Source organism: Pyrgilauda ruficollis, unplaced genomic scaffold (genome assembly GCF_017590135.1).
Source record: "Pyrgilauda ruficollis isolate IOZ18807 unplaced genomic scaffold, ASM1759013v1 scaffold182, whole genome shotgun sequence".
Lineage (NCBI taxonomy): Eukaryota > Metazoa > Chordata > Aves > Passeriformes > Passeridae > Pyrgilauda > Pyrgilauda ruficollis.
The window spans coordinates 370,343-388,449 of record NW_024517207.1 but is presented as its reverse complement, the minus strand read 5'-3'; the positions used below and the strand labels follow the sequence as shown (position 1 = coordinate 388,449).

At 42.6% G+C, this 18,107-nt stretch overlaps 1 protein-coding gene across 2 annotated transcripts in view; it reads left to right on the top strand.

The window, feature by feature from the left end:
* Nucleotides 1-418: 418 nt before the first annotated feature.
* DENND5A (DENN domain containing 5A) overlaps nt 419-18,107 on the top strand; it is a 64,439-nt gene continuing 46,750 nt past the window's right edge. For both annotated transcript variants that reach the window (XM_041464637.1, XM_041464638.1), the window contains exon 1: nt 419-602. In XM_041464637.1, coding sequence (XP_041320571.1) covers nt 497-602 — 106 coding nt within the window. In that variant the 5' untranslated portion in view covers nt 419-496. The remainder of the gene's footprint in view (nt 603-18,107) is intronic.

The following is an 18,107-nucleotide window of genomic DNA, read 5'->3' as shown; positions in this document are numbered from 1 at the left end:
CCACCTGAGTGTGAGGGAGAACCCCTTTAGTGCGCACTGACCGAGCACTGAACGGGCTGCCCAGCGAGCCTGTGGGTCTCCCTCCCCGGAGATACTCAAGAACGGTCAGGACAGACTCCTGTGCCATGTGACCCTGCTTGAGCAGGCAGACCGGACGAGACGACCCGCAGTGGTTCCTTCCAGCCTGCCCCATGCGCTGATCCTGCCCGCGGAAGGAGCAGAGCCCTTCCCGCGGCTGCCCCGGGCCACGGCCGTGACCGCCCGCCATGGCCGCCCCCTCAGGCAGCCCCGGCGCGAGCGGCAGCGCCAGCAGCAGCATGACGTCACCCCCGCGCGCAAGGGCGCAGGCGCGGCGTTGCGGCGCGCGGCCGGGCCGCCCCCCCCGAGAGCGGCGGGGGCCGTTCCCAGAATGGGGCGCAGCCGGAGATCCCGGCCCCGCCGCCGGCGCCGCCCGGCCCCGCTCCCGCTGAGCCCTGCGCGCCCCTCGCCCTGCAGCATGAGCGGCGGCGGCGGCGGCTCCTCGGCACCCGGCCGCTTCGCCGACTACTTCGTCATCTGCGGGCTGGACACCGAGACCGGGCTGGAGCCGGACGAGCTCTCCGGTGAGTGGCCGGCGGCGCTGGGCGCGGGGGCGGCGGGGTCCGGCCGCGCTGCCTCCCCGCTCCGCTGCCTGCCCGCTCCGCCGCCCCGGGCGCTGCCGTGAGAGCCCGTGCCCCGCCGGGAGCGCCGGGCGCTGCGGCTCCCCGGGCGTGCGGAGTGCCCGGTGGGCACGGAGCGGGGTCGGTAGCAGCGAGCTCCCTCCCCGAAAGCCGGGCAGGCAGCGCCGTGAGACGGGCTGCGCAGAGCGAGCCTTGTGCGGTGCCGTGGCCTGAGGTGGTGTCAGCCTCCGCGGCGGTGTCCTGCGCTCTGCTCCCAGCCCGTGCGGGGATCAGCTCCAGCCGGGCGTTTGAGGCACACGGGCGCTCTGGAGGAGTCGCATTGGGAGAGAAAGAGAAAACCTCCTGCGTGTTCAGTGTTACCTTTTGTATCTCGGGATAAGAATTATCTTGCAGATGTATCCGAAAAGAAATCGGATTGGGACGTGATTACTCTGCTGTTAGGTGAGAATGTTCACGCCGAACACGCAACTAAACCGTATCAATCTAGACCGCACCACTGTGTCAAAGCAGTGTTTTTAAGGTTAAAAGTCAGTTCTGTGTTTTAGCAGCACCTCGCTTCAGCTTTAGTCACGTTGTACTGCCCTCAGTTAAATCAGAGTGTGGCTTAGCATCTCTGACTGTTCAGAAAGGTGAAGGAATGTGGTGGTGAAAACCTGACCTAACATCAGCACTGATTGTGTGCATCTGGGCTGTGAACTTGACCAGTAATACGTTCTCTCACCCCCAGCCTCGGTTTTTTCAATTAATTTGCTTTTATAAGGTGTCATGGGTTTTTTTGCATCGTTGCATTTAGGCTGTCCCTCAATAATAAATGCTTGTTCCTCATAGAGTGGAATTCGTGTTATTAGAGCTGACTTCTTGCATTGAGTGAGCTCGTCTAAACTTTGGCTATTACAGAAACTCTTTTTCTTGTTTACTGACTTCAAACAAAATTTCTCGCCTGTCCCTCATGCTGAGCAGTACCTTACCCTCAGAGAATTCATGTTTGTCTAATGTTAAAGTGACTGTAGGCTACAGTTTGAGGCTTGAGGAGCGAGTACAGCATAACAGCCTGCTCTGCAATGGCACTGCAAATTACTGTATCAATTTGATTTAAGAAATCTGAGAGAACAAAATGCAATGCAATTTCATTGAGAGATATGTGCGGGTTTCTTTTAGTTAAATTGAGAATGAACAAGTTTATAGATCAAAAACAATTAGAAAGATGTTAATTTTGTGATAAATTTACTATGAATCTATTTGTGTAATGTGGTGCGAGGCACACTCAGTAATGCTCCCTGTTCTTGATCGGCACATGAATAATTCTCCACACATAATTCAATTTAAAACCAGCAGTGCATTACTTTGGGCTAGCTATCTAATAGTAAACTGGAAGATAGAAGTGCCTTTTTTAAAGTAGTCTGTCAGAGTGTGCGGGTCTGAAAGCTGGAGCGTGCTGTGCTGTTCTTTCTGTGTGTGCTTCCCTGGTCACAGACTGCATCTGTAGTGTGCAGAGCTGTAGTGTGTGATGTATCCCGGTCTCTGCTGTTCCACCATCCTTCTGGAGTGGTGTTACCTGGGACGAGGTGTGGGGCTGGGGGCAGAAGAGGTGTTTGTGTTTATGGCAGAGACAGATTTTTACGTGATTTGAGAAAAGATTTTAAAAGCAGGTGGGAGGAAATTTCCGATAATGTCACAGCATAAGGGCTAGGTGGAATTCGAGTGTGTTTTCTTGAGTTTGTTGTGTTATTAATAATGCATGATAGTGTGACTGCTAATGCTTTCAAACTGTGTCTTGGGCTATAGCCTCCTCCAGTGTCCACTGGTAAAAATGGAGCGGCCTGTGTTATTTCAGTGCCTTTTGGATAAGGCTTGGAAACACTTTGTACTTCCTGCAAGCCTTCCTTGTTTGAATGAAAGGCTCATTGTGCGCTGGTTTTTTTTTTCCCCCCTTCCTCCGATTTCTGCGCTGCAAAATACCTTCTGAATCCTCGTCCCGTTGGGACAATTGTCTCGGTGAGTGCCATTGTGGGGCCGGGCCGGGCCGGCGGCTCCGTGAGGGCCGTGCTGCGGCGGGGCTGCCGAGCATGACGTCAAGCCAGGGCCCGGCGCTGCCCGCGCAGCCGGGGCCTGGCGGGCTCGCCCTCCGGGGCTGCCTCCCCAACATCCGCGCTACAGCGATGGTTGCAGGCTTGGGAGTGAGGCGTGAGCTCAGCGGTTGCTGCTTGGTCGAGTTACTTTGTTTGAAGAGACACCCCTGATGGAGTTTTCCCTTTGTATGTTGGGAGCTTAGTGACTGGCACAGCTGTAATGATTTTTCCTGAAAAAGTTGGCTGGATGGTGGAAGAGGCACAGATTATGTTTATATGCTTGTTTTGTCTTAATGCAATGAGGAATCCTGTATTTAGGACTTGTAGTTAGCACAGGTTAAAGAGTCTATTGCTAGGGCTTTTTTATCCCTAAATTCAATTCTGGGTGTCCTTTCTAGTTTTGCTAATTGTGTTCCCACCGGGTGACCTTATTTGCTAGGTGACAGTAAAACAGAACAAAACCCCCAGCACTGGATGAAGCTTAAGCTCCAGTGTCAGCTGCTGAGCTGGGTGAGAGAGGAACTGCGCTGTGTTTCTGTGTTTCCAGATGGTGTTGATATGCCAGGTGTGATGACAAAAATTTTTCATTACACTACTGAGGTGTGTCACAGGTGAATTTCCTTCACAGAGCAAACCACAGAAGGGTTGGGGTTGGAAGGGACCTTTGGCAGTTGTCAGGTCTGGGGCCGGTTGCCCAGGACAATGTCCAGGTGATTTTGGGTATCACCAGAAATGGAGACTCCACAACCTCCCTGTGCAGCCTGTGCCAGAGCTCAGTTACCCTCACAGTGAAAAGCTGTGTCCTAATGTTTGGATGGAACCTCTTCCATTTTGGTTTGTGCCCCTTATCTCTGGCCCTGGCACAGGATACAGCCTGTCTCCATCACCTTTACACTTTCTGTTAGATATTTATATACATTGCTAAGATGTGCCCTGAGCTTTTCTGTTCTGCAGGCTAAACAGTCCCAGCTCTCTCAGCCTTGGCTGCTGTCCCTTATTCGTGTTTGTGGCCCCTTGCTGCACTCTCTGCACCATGTCCATGTCTGCCCTGTGCCGAGGAGCACACAACTGGGCCCAACACTGCAGCTGTGGCCCCTCCAGGGCAGGATCAGCTCCCTCAGCCTGCTGGCAGTGCTTTTGACTAATGCACTCCAGGGTACCATTGGCCTTCTTTGGAGCAAAGGCACATTGCTGGCCTTGGTCATCTGGAAATGATGAAATGCATCACCAAAAATCTACTGTATGTAATGCAACGTGTTGTAATGCTGCAACATTACAATAGGATTTCTTCATTTAGATTGTCTGACTGTGCCCTGGTAAGGTAATGAGGATGGAGCTGAGGCTCATCTTTCAGCTGAAGTCTTTTGTCTGTTGAGTTAATCAGATGTGATCTGAATGATGGTGGGAAACCTTGCACTATATGGAACTGTTGGGATTTTAGTGGAAAAGAACATGGAACAAAAGGGTTTTGTTTTCTTTTCCTCTTCTGTGATGTGTCGTTTTTAACAATCACTTCTCAACAGAGTTTGTTTATTGTAGAGTGGCAAAGCATTAACTTGCCATTGCCTTACATTTATGTGAAATTGTGGTCTTGGGATTGCTTTTACAAAATACAGAACTCATACAGATCTAAATGTCTGGAACCCATGTTCTAATTAAAATCTTCTGTTGAATGTACCTTGGTAGTCTTGAATGTTGTATAAAGATGATAACAATTATTTCAGAAATAGCAATGTTATAAAGGAGAAATCATGTAAAGAAAAAAAAAAGGCCTATGATCTGTGAAGAAAAGATTGATTATTTAATAATAGGATTAAAAAAAAAAGAGTAAAACCAATGACTACTCTGCCACCTGTACTTTTTTTCCTGCCTTTCTTCCTAGTTTGAACTGTTTTTTTAAGATTTGGTCCAAAAATTACTTTATTCAGTAGGTGGACTTGTGTTCCTTTGCTCAAGTCCTTATCATGGTGCTTTGAGTTGTCCACCTGATCATGAGCTTCATCCTTACAGGAGAATGAAAACAGAGTTAGGTGAAGCCCATTTGTCCAGGAAGTATCTTTCCTTTAGAGACCCTTCGTGAGCCTTGTCAGAGTTCATACTAGGTCTGCTTTCACTCTCTTATATGATGATCTGATACAATTTTAATGGTTCTTCCTCTGTCATACCCTTTTTGCATTTTCTTTTTAGTGGTGTTGGGGCAAGATCTCTGCACGTAGATTAAGTAGCATAACATGACTGGTTATGAGTGGGACATCTCTGTGTTGCCACAGGAGCCACTTGATTGCTGCTGGTTTGTGAAAAGAAGATGATACCTGGTGTGTAGTATTCACCTAGCTCCACTCAAAATTATTCTGACAATCTCAGAGAAAGTGTTTCTCCTCACTAGGAAAACAGAAACGTTGTCTCACCTAATTTCTCTGCCTGTAATTGAAATGTCATTATTTTTCTATTTTGTTGGCCTCAAATTTAAAATGACAGCTTATCTTCATGCATTGTTAGGGGTTGTTTTAATGGAATTCTGTATTGATACAAACTTTAAAAAAAAAAGTGTGTGATGACATGATTGAAGGCATTGGCCACGTATGTAAGCCAATAAATTGCTTAGTGGAATTAGTGTAGTAGTTCTGTTCTGGTAGTCCATGAAGTAAGGCTGTTATCAGCATCTATGTTCATTTCCAAGTTAAACACACTTAAATACTTGCAGGCTTTTGTTTTGCTGTAAAGGTATTTGTAAGGGGCAGCTAAAGGGAAAGAGGAGGAAGAAGAAATGCAAACTTAATTTAAATCAGCCAATAGGATTTTCTGATTGACATTTGATGTTTTGTAGTTTCTTCTGTTAGGCATTTTAATCTCAGAATTAAGACATGGGGTCTTTGGGGTTGGAACCAGCTGTGGTTTTTGCAGTGGAGCCCTTCTGCAATACTGTTTTTTCCTTGGGTAAATAGCATGAGAGTAAATTCCTCTATCTTTGCTGTGGTGGTAGCCCCCACACTTGCTGCAGAAGTGAATTCCATTGGTGGGAACTATTGCTTCATTTTACCAAAGGCTCAATTGTTCTGTGATTGTGGGGTTTTGTTTTTGGTAGATTTTTTTTTCCCCCCTCTTCCTCTCTTTGTCCATGTGGATGGTATCCATGCAGGCTTCCCACAGTTCCCACCAGTGCCTCTTCCCTTGGGGATTCATTCTGAGGCTGAAGGGAGGTTTGCAGTTCCTCTGCTTCTCAGGGGTTGCTGACAAGGTGTTCACCCTTTAGGGTGCCCCTGCAGTGCCCCAAGGCTCACAGCACACCTGCTGTCACTCCGCTCACTGTGGACAGGCAGCAGATAGCAACAGCTTTTGGCTGGGCTTACAAGGGCACATGTGAAATGTTTTAATCCAGATAATAGCTCATTCCACTCTTCCCTACCCCCTCTATCTTTTCCCAAGAAGCTGGAGCTGTTTGCCATGTTTGAGTGCCAAAAAGGTCTTTTGTCTCTTTGGGAACTGAGGCAGACGTGCTAGGGTAGCTGATATGTGGAATAAAGAATGGCAGAGCTGATGTAAGGGGGAAGCAGCTGTACTCTGCTGAACTACATTTGAAGCCACAGTTTATCGGTGATGTTTCTGTAATGCCAATATTGTCGTTGTCATATTTGTATTTTAGGTCAATTGAGCTGGGTTCGTTATGGAATAATCCCTTCAAACCCCACAAAACTCTTCAGTCTTTCACCCTTCTGTATTCAGTTATAAGTTTGGTTTACTTGGAAGGCTCTTCGACAATGTGTGGGGGAGGAGGAAGGTTACAAGTTCTTGATTTGAGAATAAATTTAAGGTGCTAAAACAGTGTCTAAAGAACCAAGGTTTACAACTCTGTTTTTTAAGCCTTTTAAAAGGCTTAATTCCTATGGTTTTTTAAAAAAGCCATAGGAATTTCAGCTTACTAAGGCAGGGCATACAAAGATGGGTTCATTTGGCTTTCTGTCCATTAGGGTTTTTTTTTTGTTGTTGTTGTTAGTTTGTTTTTTCCTGTTGTATTTGGGAATTTTTGCAGTTTGTTTTGCAAGAGAGAGGCTACACAAAGAGCTTTTAAGTGGAATGTATGGGAAACACTGCCATTTTGCAAATAATAGCTTTTTTCCCAATTCTTCAAATTATTGATTCTGAGGTTACAAAACACCACAACTGTTTTTTATCCACCTTTTGACTTAGGGAAGTCATAATTGAGTGTTCTTGGTAATGACTTCTCATAGTTATTTTTTGAATTCCCTCTAACCTGCAGGACTCGTGGCAGAACTGATGCCCATGAAGTGACAGTGTCAGAAGCAGTTACTTACTGATGCTCACTGTGCAGTAATTACTCTCTCAATTTCTTGACAACCATTTCACATTTGTGGTTTGCAGTCAAGTTTGCAGCGAACTGGAATGCTATCCCTGTGAGGCTTAAAACATTATTGCACAGAGAAATTATCAAGCATTCCAGCACAAACTGATGAATGATGTAGAATTTGCTTGGAGTGTTTCTGCTCAAGGCATGTTTCTTAGTCTTTCCAGGAAAATGCTAGTCCACTTGAGGTTTGATGGGCAGGAGCCCAGTGGTTTCAAACTTTCCTGTAGAAGTGTAGAATACTGACTTTTTTATTTAGTTTTTTTGGGTTTTTTTTACTGGTTGTTTTATCAGCCACAGTCAGGTACAGTTTGTACACCTGTACTGAGTCATTTACATATGGATACTGAAGCATTTTGAGAATGAAACTTTATCTCATTTCATGGGTAAGTGATCTACAGACAAATTACATGGCAGGCAAAAGGAACCTGTTCAGAGAAAGCAACATTTCAGTATCTGAGTGAGGGAAAAAGGTTGGTTTTACAGAAACATATACTCTTTCCCATATCTTCAGGTGAGTTTGGAAAAGTTTTTTTTTTTTTTTTGCAGTACAAGCATCAACTTTTAGGAGCTTTTCTTGCTTGTTCCTCCTTAACTTGTGGCTTTCAGCAAGTTCCCTTGCAAATTGTTGTTTCCTAATTTTGGCCCTCAAGCCCAGCAATGTCATACTGAGCTGCGATTAGAGTTGCACTGGGGAAAAGATAAGTCCCTTAAGTCAACAAGGTTGATGCCAGCATAAGGCTGTCATGTCCTTTCTGTCTCTTTTATGTGTGGGTTCTGGGAAATGTTAAGTAAGCTCCTTTTAAAATTGAAATGTGATGTAACTCCTTCAAAAGTTTTGCTGAAGATTGGTAAAATTTCTGTTTACCAGTATCTTGGTCCTTTCTCAGAATTCTTTTGGCAGGGATTTTATGGCAGTGCAGACCAATCCAAGTGTAAGGTGTTGTGGTCTCTCTTTCCTGTCCTTACTGAGTCTTTGTTTATGACCTGGACCACAGTGGTGATGCACAGTTTTGATTAACTTGGACCTGAGACTTCTGTTTTCAGGCCTTTGTTCTTCTTGTTCTAAACAGATTTTCATGTTGAAAACATGAGGTTTTTTTTTTTTTTTTTTTAACCAACATGAATTTTGCCTTGGGGACAAGAAAGGTGAGCTTGATAGGCTTATGTGTAACAGGGAAAAAGCTTAGGAGGCATGGGTGGGGAGATGATGAGGAAGGATCCAGCCAGAGCAGAGATAAGCTTTGGGGTTTGTCATATCCATTGACCAAACTGTCAGCACATCTGATTAATTTTCTGTGATTAGAAATCACTCCTGTCAAGCAGCTTGACTTTCTTACAGGACACATTTTGTTTTATTCAGAAGGGGAGCAGTCCATATTAAGGCAGGTTTATTTCAAAGGTTAGATAGTAAAGTGAAGCATACTGGCCAGGACTGGTATACTGAAATGACTGCATAGCTGATCTTTCTGTGCTTTTCTGATCTCTGTATGTTTTTGAAACCTGCTGAAAGACTACATGTGTTCTTTAAAATATGTTTTTTCTTTTTAATGCAAAACCTCACTGATATCCTGGAAATACTTGGTTAAAGTACTGAAAAAGTGCTTCAGTAAGATTTGATCCTTATGTTTTTACACAGATGTGTTTCCATCAGTCCTCAGAGCCAGGGGGCTGTGGGAGCACAGAAATTAGGGACATTTAACTGGATGGGATGTGTCACTGTGAAAGGAGACCATGGTTTTTTGGAAGAGTTGTTTGGAATGATCTGTGCTCAGGCTTTCCTGAAGAGTTTCACTGATCTGCCAGTCTGAGGGGGGCACAAGGAGAACAGCTGGTTCCTATATTAAATATGCTTAAAATATGCTTGTCTCCACTTCTGTTACATATTTTTAGTACATGTAAAAGAATTTGGTTCTATTCTGAAGGTAAGCCACCCTTTTCCTTTCTTAGTGTCTTCTGTTGCACATATTGCAGATCGATTGTGTAATGGAAATAGTGTGTCCCTTCTGACCCTGTGGCTGTGAACACGTCTTTCATTAAAATTCTGGGGCCTGCCTCTGTTGTTTGCTTGGAAACAGACCTAAATATCTTTCTGTAAGTCTTTTTGCTTGGGCTAGAACAGAAAAGTGGTTTAGTAAAACAATTCTGGTTTTAAGACCTTTCCGTTGAACATTTCTGCTAGACAGTCTTGATTAAAATACATTGTATTTTGTATTGTCCGTCTGCCTTCCTGTATTACATACAAAGGAGTACAAAAGGAAAACCTATAGGAAAAAAATCTTTAGGATCCTTTTAAAGATGGAAGCTGAGGACTATTTTAAAAGCTGCTTTAGATTCTTGGTGGTTTCTTCTGCCACTACCCTGTCCTGCTACTTCCTTGTCCCACCTCTTCCCGCCTTCCTTGCAGCAGAAGCAGAACAATAAAAACAAAAGCTTTTGGTTTCCTGACCTTACAATCACAGAATGCAGATGGCCTCAGCTGTTTTTCTGTGGTGCTTTAAATTCATTGTTGCAGCATTTGAAACGATTCCCGAGTGTGTCAACATGTTTTGTTATCAACTAGATGAATGCTGGAACTTAAATGATGAATGGGTATCTCTTAACTCCTAGATTTTCGTTTGCCATGAAGGGCTTGGAAGAATTTGCCTATCAAAGGAATGAATGATTATTTGTATCAGGCAGAGTTTACAATGAATTTCCAGTTAGCAAAATGACCTCTTTTTTAACATTTATTTAATTTCACAGTGAGTTTCTTTGTGTTACAATTTTTGAAACATTACTTTTCTTGAATTTTGGAAAGCAAAAGAAAATGGGAAAACAACAGGACCTTTAACCGTCAACAGATTAGGGTTAACTCTCTTTTTTGTCTCTCACCTTTTAAAGTCTGCAGTAGGAGGAATTTTATTGTCGGTTGGATGTTCAAAGGAGTATGTTCTCCTTGGATTGGGATAAGGGATTGTTACAAGGAACTATGGGTTCCCTAGATGACAAACAGGAAAAAAAAAGCAGAAGCTTTTATGACTGGTTGTTTTCTTTGTCTTTTCCCTACTCCCCCTAAAGCAAGTCCTTCAGCTTTCCCAGATGGATCCCAGGGGCACTTGCCCGTGGGATCCATACCTGTGTGTTTGTAGCTCATATTCTGACCTTTGTTTTAAAAAGGCAGGCAGTGAAGTTTCTTTGCTTTCAACGTTTTCTGTCAGGGAAAGTGAAGCAGTAACTTTTATAATGAAGGTTTTAGATAGAGGAAGTCCCAGGTGTGAAAATCAGATGTGGTAGATGTGTTACAAATCCAGTGGGATGGAGGTTCCTACAGACAGTGGCTGAAACAGCTGATTCCAGGTGCTTCAACAGCAGTGCTGCAGTGAGGTGAAAGTGACCCTGAAGGTTTTTCTCACGGATAATTCAACCTGCTTTAAAAAGTGTTCAAGTCCCAATTCCAGTACCAAATTAAGTGGTCTAATTCAGCTTGTGCTTTGCCAGGTGGTCTTGCCAACAGGGGCAGGAGGATGGGGAGTGTGGGACAGAGGGTTTATGTGTTTCAGGGTAAAAGGGAAGAATTCTTCTTTGTGTATATCCGAGCAAGAGGTTTGCTGGAGAAGGGAGTCCTCTCTAATGAGAAATACGTGCAGCTCTGTTTAAGGAGGAGGAACTGGAAGGAAGGAAGCAAGTCATAATCTGAAAGCATTTGTCTATTGATGGAGTGGCTCTTTGCTTACAGATTTGGCAGCTGCAGCTTTTCTTGAATCATGGTTTTTATTCCAAGAATTCTTGTATAATGAATTTCTTACCTTGGTTTGCCAGACTTTGAATGTTTATTTCCTGCATTTTAGAGAGGTGCTTTTTTTTTTTTCTCTAGTTACATGCAGTTTAATATTTATTGAAGAAGGAATCAGAGAATTTTTCTGTCTTAAAAGTAAACCTTGGCTAATTCTTATTGTATTAATAGCTCTCTGTGTATGTATTGAAAGGATTTTTCTTTAGTATTATAATAGGGTGTCCTGAAAAATCAGAATGGTGGTGTTCTCCAGAAGGCAAGGCCTAGGGTTTTTTATTTTCTTTTCTTTTGTTTCTTGTATGTTTTTGAAAGGCTAGATTAAATCAACAGATTTCCATCTCATTTCACATCTCTTATAGTTCAGGCCATATAATTTAATTACTTGTTTGATTATCCCAGTTTTCTCTTAAGACTTGAAAATAGAATATTTCACCATTTTTGTTGGCAAGTTAAAATAGGGCAAGTCTTATTTTTAACCAAACTCTTTTGCCTTTAATTTTAAGAGACTGATTCTTGGCTTGACTGTCTTTGCATCCCTTCATGCATCTTAAGCACCTGTATTTGCTTTCACAGTGTAACCAGGCCAGCTGCTGGTCATGTGTCAGTCTGAGTGATCAAGAAGTCCTCAGATCTCTTGGTGTATGTACCATCTCTTCCCCCCAGTACCTCCTTCTTCCCAAATTGCCTTTATTGACTCCATACTTTCATCTTTTCTAGAGTGTGGCTTCCAGAAGTGTGTGCACACTCTCTGTTTTGCCAGTCAACTATTTTTATTTAGACTTGGAACCATGAGTTTTAGAGCTGAAGTAATTTTATGTTTGATAAACATAATTATTTAGTGTAGTATCTGTAGCCTTATTTTGTGTACTGAGGATGTTTGCTGGCTGAACTAGGAATCCTACTGCTTTTTATGCTGCTGGTTTTTCATTCACCTCATTCTAAGTGTTACTTTTATCTTTGGAACTAAGGGAAATTGTATCTTTTGAAACCTTTTTTTTCTTTGTATTAGACACTTCGACAGGTATGGTTTTGCTCTTAAAAACTTCTCACCTGAAACCCAGGAATGAGAAAGGACATTTTGAAAATAATCTGTGATGGCCTTTTCACTGAAGTATGGCTTCGTGCTTTATAGCATTTTTTGATTTGAAGCAGAGTAGAATTAAGCTGTTCTGTGAATGGTGTTTGTAGTTCAGGTGCTGTTCAAATCCCCTTGTCTGACTTTTGCCTTGCAGCCCTCAGTTGTGAAGACCTCTGCTCTTTGTCAATCATGGTCAGACAGACATGGTCTCCAGTCTGGTCTCCAGTCCCCCATCCTGCAGGAGCTGGGAGGGCTCCCACCATTACCAGATTCTTTAAAGAGAGAGGTAGAGGGTGTGGTTGTAGGGTCTTCTCAAAGCTAAATCCATTTTCTTTGGATTCTCTCTGCCGAGTAGTACAGGAAAGCTGCCCTAAGTGTACGGCTCATAGTTTCTGTTGCTGGTACAAATTCTCATTGTTCTTATTCATTTGTTAATTACAGCAATATGACTGTTTCATGTTGAAGCTGTTTTATATTTAGTTCAATACATTAATTTTAGTGACAGCAGAAATTGGTAGAGTCTCTGTATGCTAAAAGATTCCAGTAAGTGTCTTTATGTGGAAAATATAAAGTTAATGTTTTAATTGCATGCTATCTAAGAATTTTTTATTTGAAGATGTCATGTATACAATAAATGTACACCAAGACAGAATGAATTGAATTAATAGCAGGCTGTATCACAGGAATTTAAAGAAAGAAACTGCCTGGCTGGGTGGAAGCAGCAAACCACTTAATCAGAACCAGTCAAGCTTTCTGGATCTTTGTTCCGTAATTATTTTGAGCCGATGAGTGGACTCAGTGAACAAACAAAGGTGGCAGTAATAATGATGCCTTAAAATCAGTCTTGCCACCACCATTTAGTTTGTTTTTGGGGCACTTTTTCTGGTAACTAGGGTAACCTCTTCTGACTTGCTCTCTATTGTCATAGAGGGAAAATTGAGCTGGTCTACATCTGAGATAGCTGCTCAAAGATGTTTTTCCTAGATGAGATGCAGGGAGAAGCTCCTGTACAGTTCTTATTCTTGCATGAGTTTTAGAGTTGCAGCACTGCAGTCACTTTCTAAATATTAAAGCCAAATAGTAAACAGACAGTATGTTCAAAAGGTCATGACTCAGTTTAAAAGCTTTGTTTGCAAAGTATCCTTGACTTCTTTTTAAACAAGTTTTCCCTTTCTCATTAAGGACAACTTAAGCCACTATTCTATTATGTAAATGGAAACTTTTCATGGTAGTGTGGGATTTACAGAGAAGAACGATTGAGATATTGAAGACAAAAAAATCCAGGGTTAAAAACACTCTTACAAAGAAACAAGCTAGTCAGTAGGGAAATTTAAATTGTTAGAATCATGTACAAGTGTTCTTGGAAATTTGCGTTAGAAATTTGTAAGCAATGCATGTGGAAACGTGTTCCATCTCTGCAAGGTCATAAGTAGGTGAATCTGCAAGTTGTATAACCTAACCATTTTTCTAATTACTGTATTGGGAAGACCCTTTTCCCCCCCTTTCTTTTCCTCAAGAGGCATACAGAAGGCAATGAATCATATTTTTCTCTGGGTAAATCAGGAAAGAGCTAAAATTAGACCTTCAGAGTTCATTCTTTTTATTCCCACTCAAAGCTGAGGAAATCTTGGTAGATGGCATTTGCAGGTTTTGAATTGAATGTTTTAATTTTAGTTTCTGGAACTGTTTTTTTTCCTTGTTATAGTCTTACAAAAAAGTAATATCCATTGATATGGATTGCTTCATGCAGATTGATGCATGAGACTTCCAAAGCAATGCTGTCCTGCCTTGGCTGGCAACTCCATGAGTGTTAAGTCCTAATTCTCACCAGACCAAGACACAGACACTGCTGTCCACTGCTCACAGATGGAGCAGCAGGAGAAGTAACACAGGTAAGAAGGGGGAGCAGCATAAAGATGAGAGCCAGGGAGGTTTCCAGCATACCCTACAAATCTCTGTGGTGAGGTGGCTCATGTTCAGTGTTAGGTGACTCAGGAAGGCACTGATAAAATTAGGTGTACTTGTTAGTTCAGCGTAGGATACTTGCAGTGCATGCATTAGCTGCTCTAATGTGCTGGTAATTATGAAGTCCAAATTACAGATATGTAGGCCAGCAACATTTCAGATGGTGTAAATGAAGTTAGAACTGAAAGCCCATCATGGTTCCATACCTTGCAAATATGGTGTCTGTTAGAGCAGCAGTGTGATCCGCTGCACAGCTGTGAAAAGGGGCTGGTTTGAGCTGGATCTTCCAAATAAATGTAACGTGTTTCAACTCTCTGGTCATCCTGAGCAGGTTTGTAGTTTGCTTTGTGCACACAATTCAGTCTATCAGGTTCAGTTTACTGAAAAGATGTGAGAGGGAGGCGTAGGAGAATTACCTGCCTCTGATGTGAGATTTAATCCAATTGGAGCCGAGTGTCCCCACTGCGGTCTGAGGCTGAGCTCTGCCTGCCCAGGAGGAGCCAGGCCAAGCCTGCAGTCCTGGACATCCCTCAGCCAAGGGGACTTCCTCAGAGGCTGTGTCTAGCTTTTTTCCCTTTTAATATGCAAGCTGACTCTAATAACTTATGTCTTTTATGCATGTCATCTTAAATTACGTGGTGGTGTAGTTTAAGCCAGCCCCACACAGCCTCTCACTCTCCTCCTGTGGAATGGATGAAGGAATCAGAAGTGTAAAAGTGGGAAAACTCTCAGGTCAGGGTAAAAACAGCTTAGTAGGTAACACAAAGCAAAAGAGGAATTATTCACCAGCACCCCTGGGCAGACAGGTGCTCAGCCATCTCCAGGACAGCAGGGATCTCTCATGGTTAGTGGGGAGGGTTGGTAAAGTGTGGAAAATGGGAGAGGAAGCAAAGGGCATTACCAGAGCGGGGTGATGGTTGCTGGTGTTGAAGGATCCATTACCTGGCATGGCAGGAGCCAGCAGGTAGCGAGCTGGGCCTCTGGAGGAGGCAGATATTAGAGCTCTAGGCCATGTTTCCTTCAGCTCACCATTTCACAGCCTCTGTGTCCGTGGTTTACTTTTTGCTTCCCTCCTGTTTTGGGGGATCACCATGAGCTAATTAAGCTGTTCGTGTGACTGAACTGGATAAATGAAATGTTAATCTTAGGGTTAACCCTTTCTTTAGTCTCTGTTTGTTTTTAATCCATGTTGTTTCACTGATCCTATTTTGACTGGGATGCCACACGGGGTGGTTTTTTTAACAATGACAAAGAAATTCTGAGATGTTCTGTTTCACTGTCATTCCCCTGCTGGGTGCAGTGCCAGGGCTGCACTAAACTGGTGCTTGTGGATTTGTATTGTGCCTGGTTAAATTATATTTCTCTATGCTTTCATGATATTGTTTACATTGCAAAATGCAGTGGGATTCTTACTGTTTTGAAGGCTTGATGTTGGCCTGAAACTTCCTGAATTATTTCTGGGTTTTTATGGATTTCAGGTGTTGTTTGATGTTTCTAGACAAGTAATCTTACAGTTGTAGTTGTTTGATCATTGATTCTGATTTAAATCCTAAATATTTGCAACTTTGCAGTCCATAGGATGGTTTGCATCTTGATTTTTGTAGAGCTTTTCCTCTGATATAACAAAGACCTGAGTGGTAAATGTGTGTGTGAAGAAAATCAGTGGTGTTTGAAAGACCTCTTTAGTCTTCAGCAGGCAATAATGCATTCCATTAAAAACCCCCAACATTTTCCTTTTGCATGGAATTTGTATAACAGAAAGAAATTATTTATAGATAAATAAATACTGTAACCTGGATAAAAAAAGTACTTTCTAGCCATTACTTCTGCTAAGGGAGAGAAACCATGTAAAAAGCATGATATGAGGGAAGAAGTCCTTTGATAGTTGTGAAGTGTGGGGACTTGCTCTCTATCTCAACTTATGGAATACATCATATTTTTATCAGTTTATTTCCTCTTACGCCTTCATTTTCTTAGTTGTAGAATACAACTGTCCATTTCTGCTGGTGGGTTGATCTCTTGCGTTTGCTAAAATTGCTCTTCGCTGTTTTTATCAAACAATTTCAATTATTCCTGAATAAATCAACTAACTGAAGGAAACCAAGATTAGCTCAGCTGGTTAGAGCATGGTGCTAGCAACATGAAGGTTGTGGCTTGATTCCTGTTACTTAAGAGTTGGACTCAATGATCCTTGTGGGTCCCTTCCAGCTCAGAATATCCTTTTAATTCTGTGACTCTGTAATTCACACGGAGACAGATCTTGAAACCTTGAGTTATTTTTGCTGCTGGAGATGTGCTGCAGTTGGTGCTATGCTGTAGCAGGGTGTCTCAGTTTGAGGCTGATCGTAAATGTAGAAATTTAGGGTTAATGACTTTTTGCTTCTGGATGTAAGTAAATTTTGTTTGTAGATTTTCCCCCTCCCCACTGCTGATGGATGTCTAGTGACAGTCACTAGAGAGGAGAGAAGGGGAAGCCCAGGCAAGGGAAATAGTGGTGCTCAGGTTCCCTTTACTTGTAATGGCGTGAAAACAGAGTGTCCAGTGTCCTGGAGTTGCACAGATCACCTGGGCTGAACTTTCCAACATTGCTGAGCTGTCCCTTGGTGTTCCCTGCCTTGTTTGAATCAGTATCTTTGGGAGCCAGCATGGTCCAGTAGTTTGTGGTATTCCAAGCATGAAGGCTGTCCCAAAAGAGCTGGCTGGGGATGGGAGACTGTGCTGCTGTGGAAGGGAAGGGCAAAGGAGCATCCTGCAGAGCTGGCAGCAGCATTCCAGCAGGGCAGAATGCAGAGAAGAGGAGAGAAGAGTGCTGCTGGGATGCTCTGGCAGCAGCAGGGTCTGTGCAACAGCTGAGTGCTTGATGGATGGATGGCAGCAGAGCCTGTCAGGGTTGCCTTGTGTTTCTGTCTGAATCAGGACTCAGTGGTTTCCAGAAATCAATTTTAGTCATTTCATTAAATTACAGACAGACTCCAGCTGTAAAAAATTTAAGAGTGTGTTGGTGAGAATGTCTCTTGGGAGGAGATGGTGCAAGGCTTCTTTAAATAGGTAAACATCCGTTTAGGGTTTGGGATTTTTTTAATCATAAGGAACCAGCAGCATCTTGTGTTTTGTAGTGTTAATACTCTTAATGAAAAGGTCTTCAAATCACGGATCTTTCTTTTTAATTTCAAAATGTGTAGCCTTGCACAAAGGTGAACTCAGATTGGGCTGTGTGGTTTCCAAGTTCAGGAGAAAATTTGGCCTTGATGTATTTTCTCTCCTCTACGTATGTAGAAGATAAAAAAAACCAGCCAAGGAACAAAACAGCTTAGTACATGTCTGAGGTTTTTCCTCAATTATCTAAAAGTTGACATGACATCATCTGCACAGATGTAAATATAGAAAACAGTAGGTGTGTTAAATCTCCTGACATACTTCTAAAAGCTTTTTACAGAGGACTGACTTCACTTGAGTGGATGTTTGTGTCAGTAGAGATGTGGCATTATGTCCATTTTTCTTTCTGGAAAACTGAAAGTTTCTTTAAACTTGTTTTCATCTTTTATGGTTGTTTTAGCTGTGGAAATGCTGTTATCTTTTCTGTCTTTAGCTCTACTCTTTCATAAGATGGTTATATTTCAGAGAAGTTGTGTCCTGGTTATTCCTAACTGTTCCTCTCTCTGTATGCTTCAGATTTTCCCAAATATGCATTTTTTTCTGAACAATGATATTATTGAATGATATGGTTGAACAGATTAATAAATAATGTAGCCGTGTGGTTTTGTATTGAAAACTAGCTGAGCTGTTGATTTTTCAGGCAAATAATAAAAGCAATGCCTCCTTCACTTTCAGTGCTAAAACCCAGAGAATTAGCAAAATAGAAGTAAATATTTTGGGTATTGCGTGACCTGTCCTAGGTCCTGATTCAGGGTAAGTTCCCTGTCTGAGATAATATTTAAGACTTAGTTAAACAAAATCCACAGTTACCAGGCTTCTCAGCTGTCAAAGGTCTTGTTAAGCATTCACTGGAGATTCTGTTTGGTTTGGTGTAATGTGTTTGTTAGGTTCTGTATTGTGCTGAAACCATCTCTGTCCATGGCTACTTAGTGCAAGTAAGTGCTGTGCCAAATAAAGATTCTAACTTGGCTTTGAAATGGAACTTTAAACATTGCTCTAGACGTACAAAACAAACCCAACCAATTCTGAAATCAATTTCTAT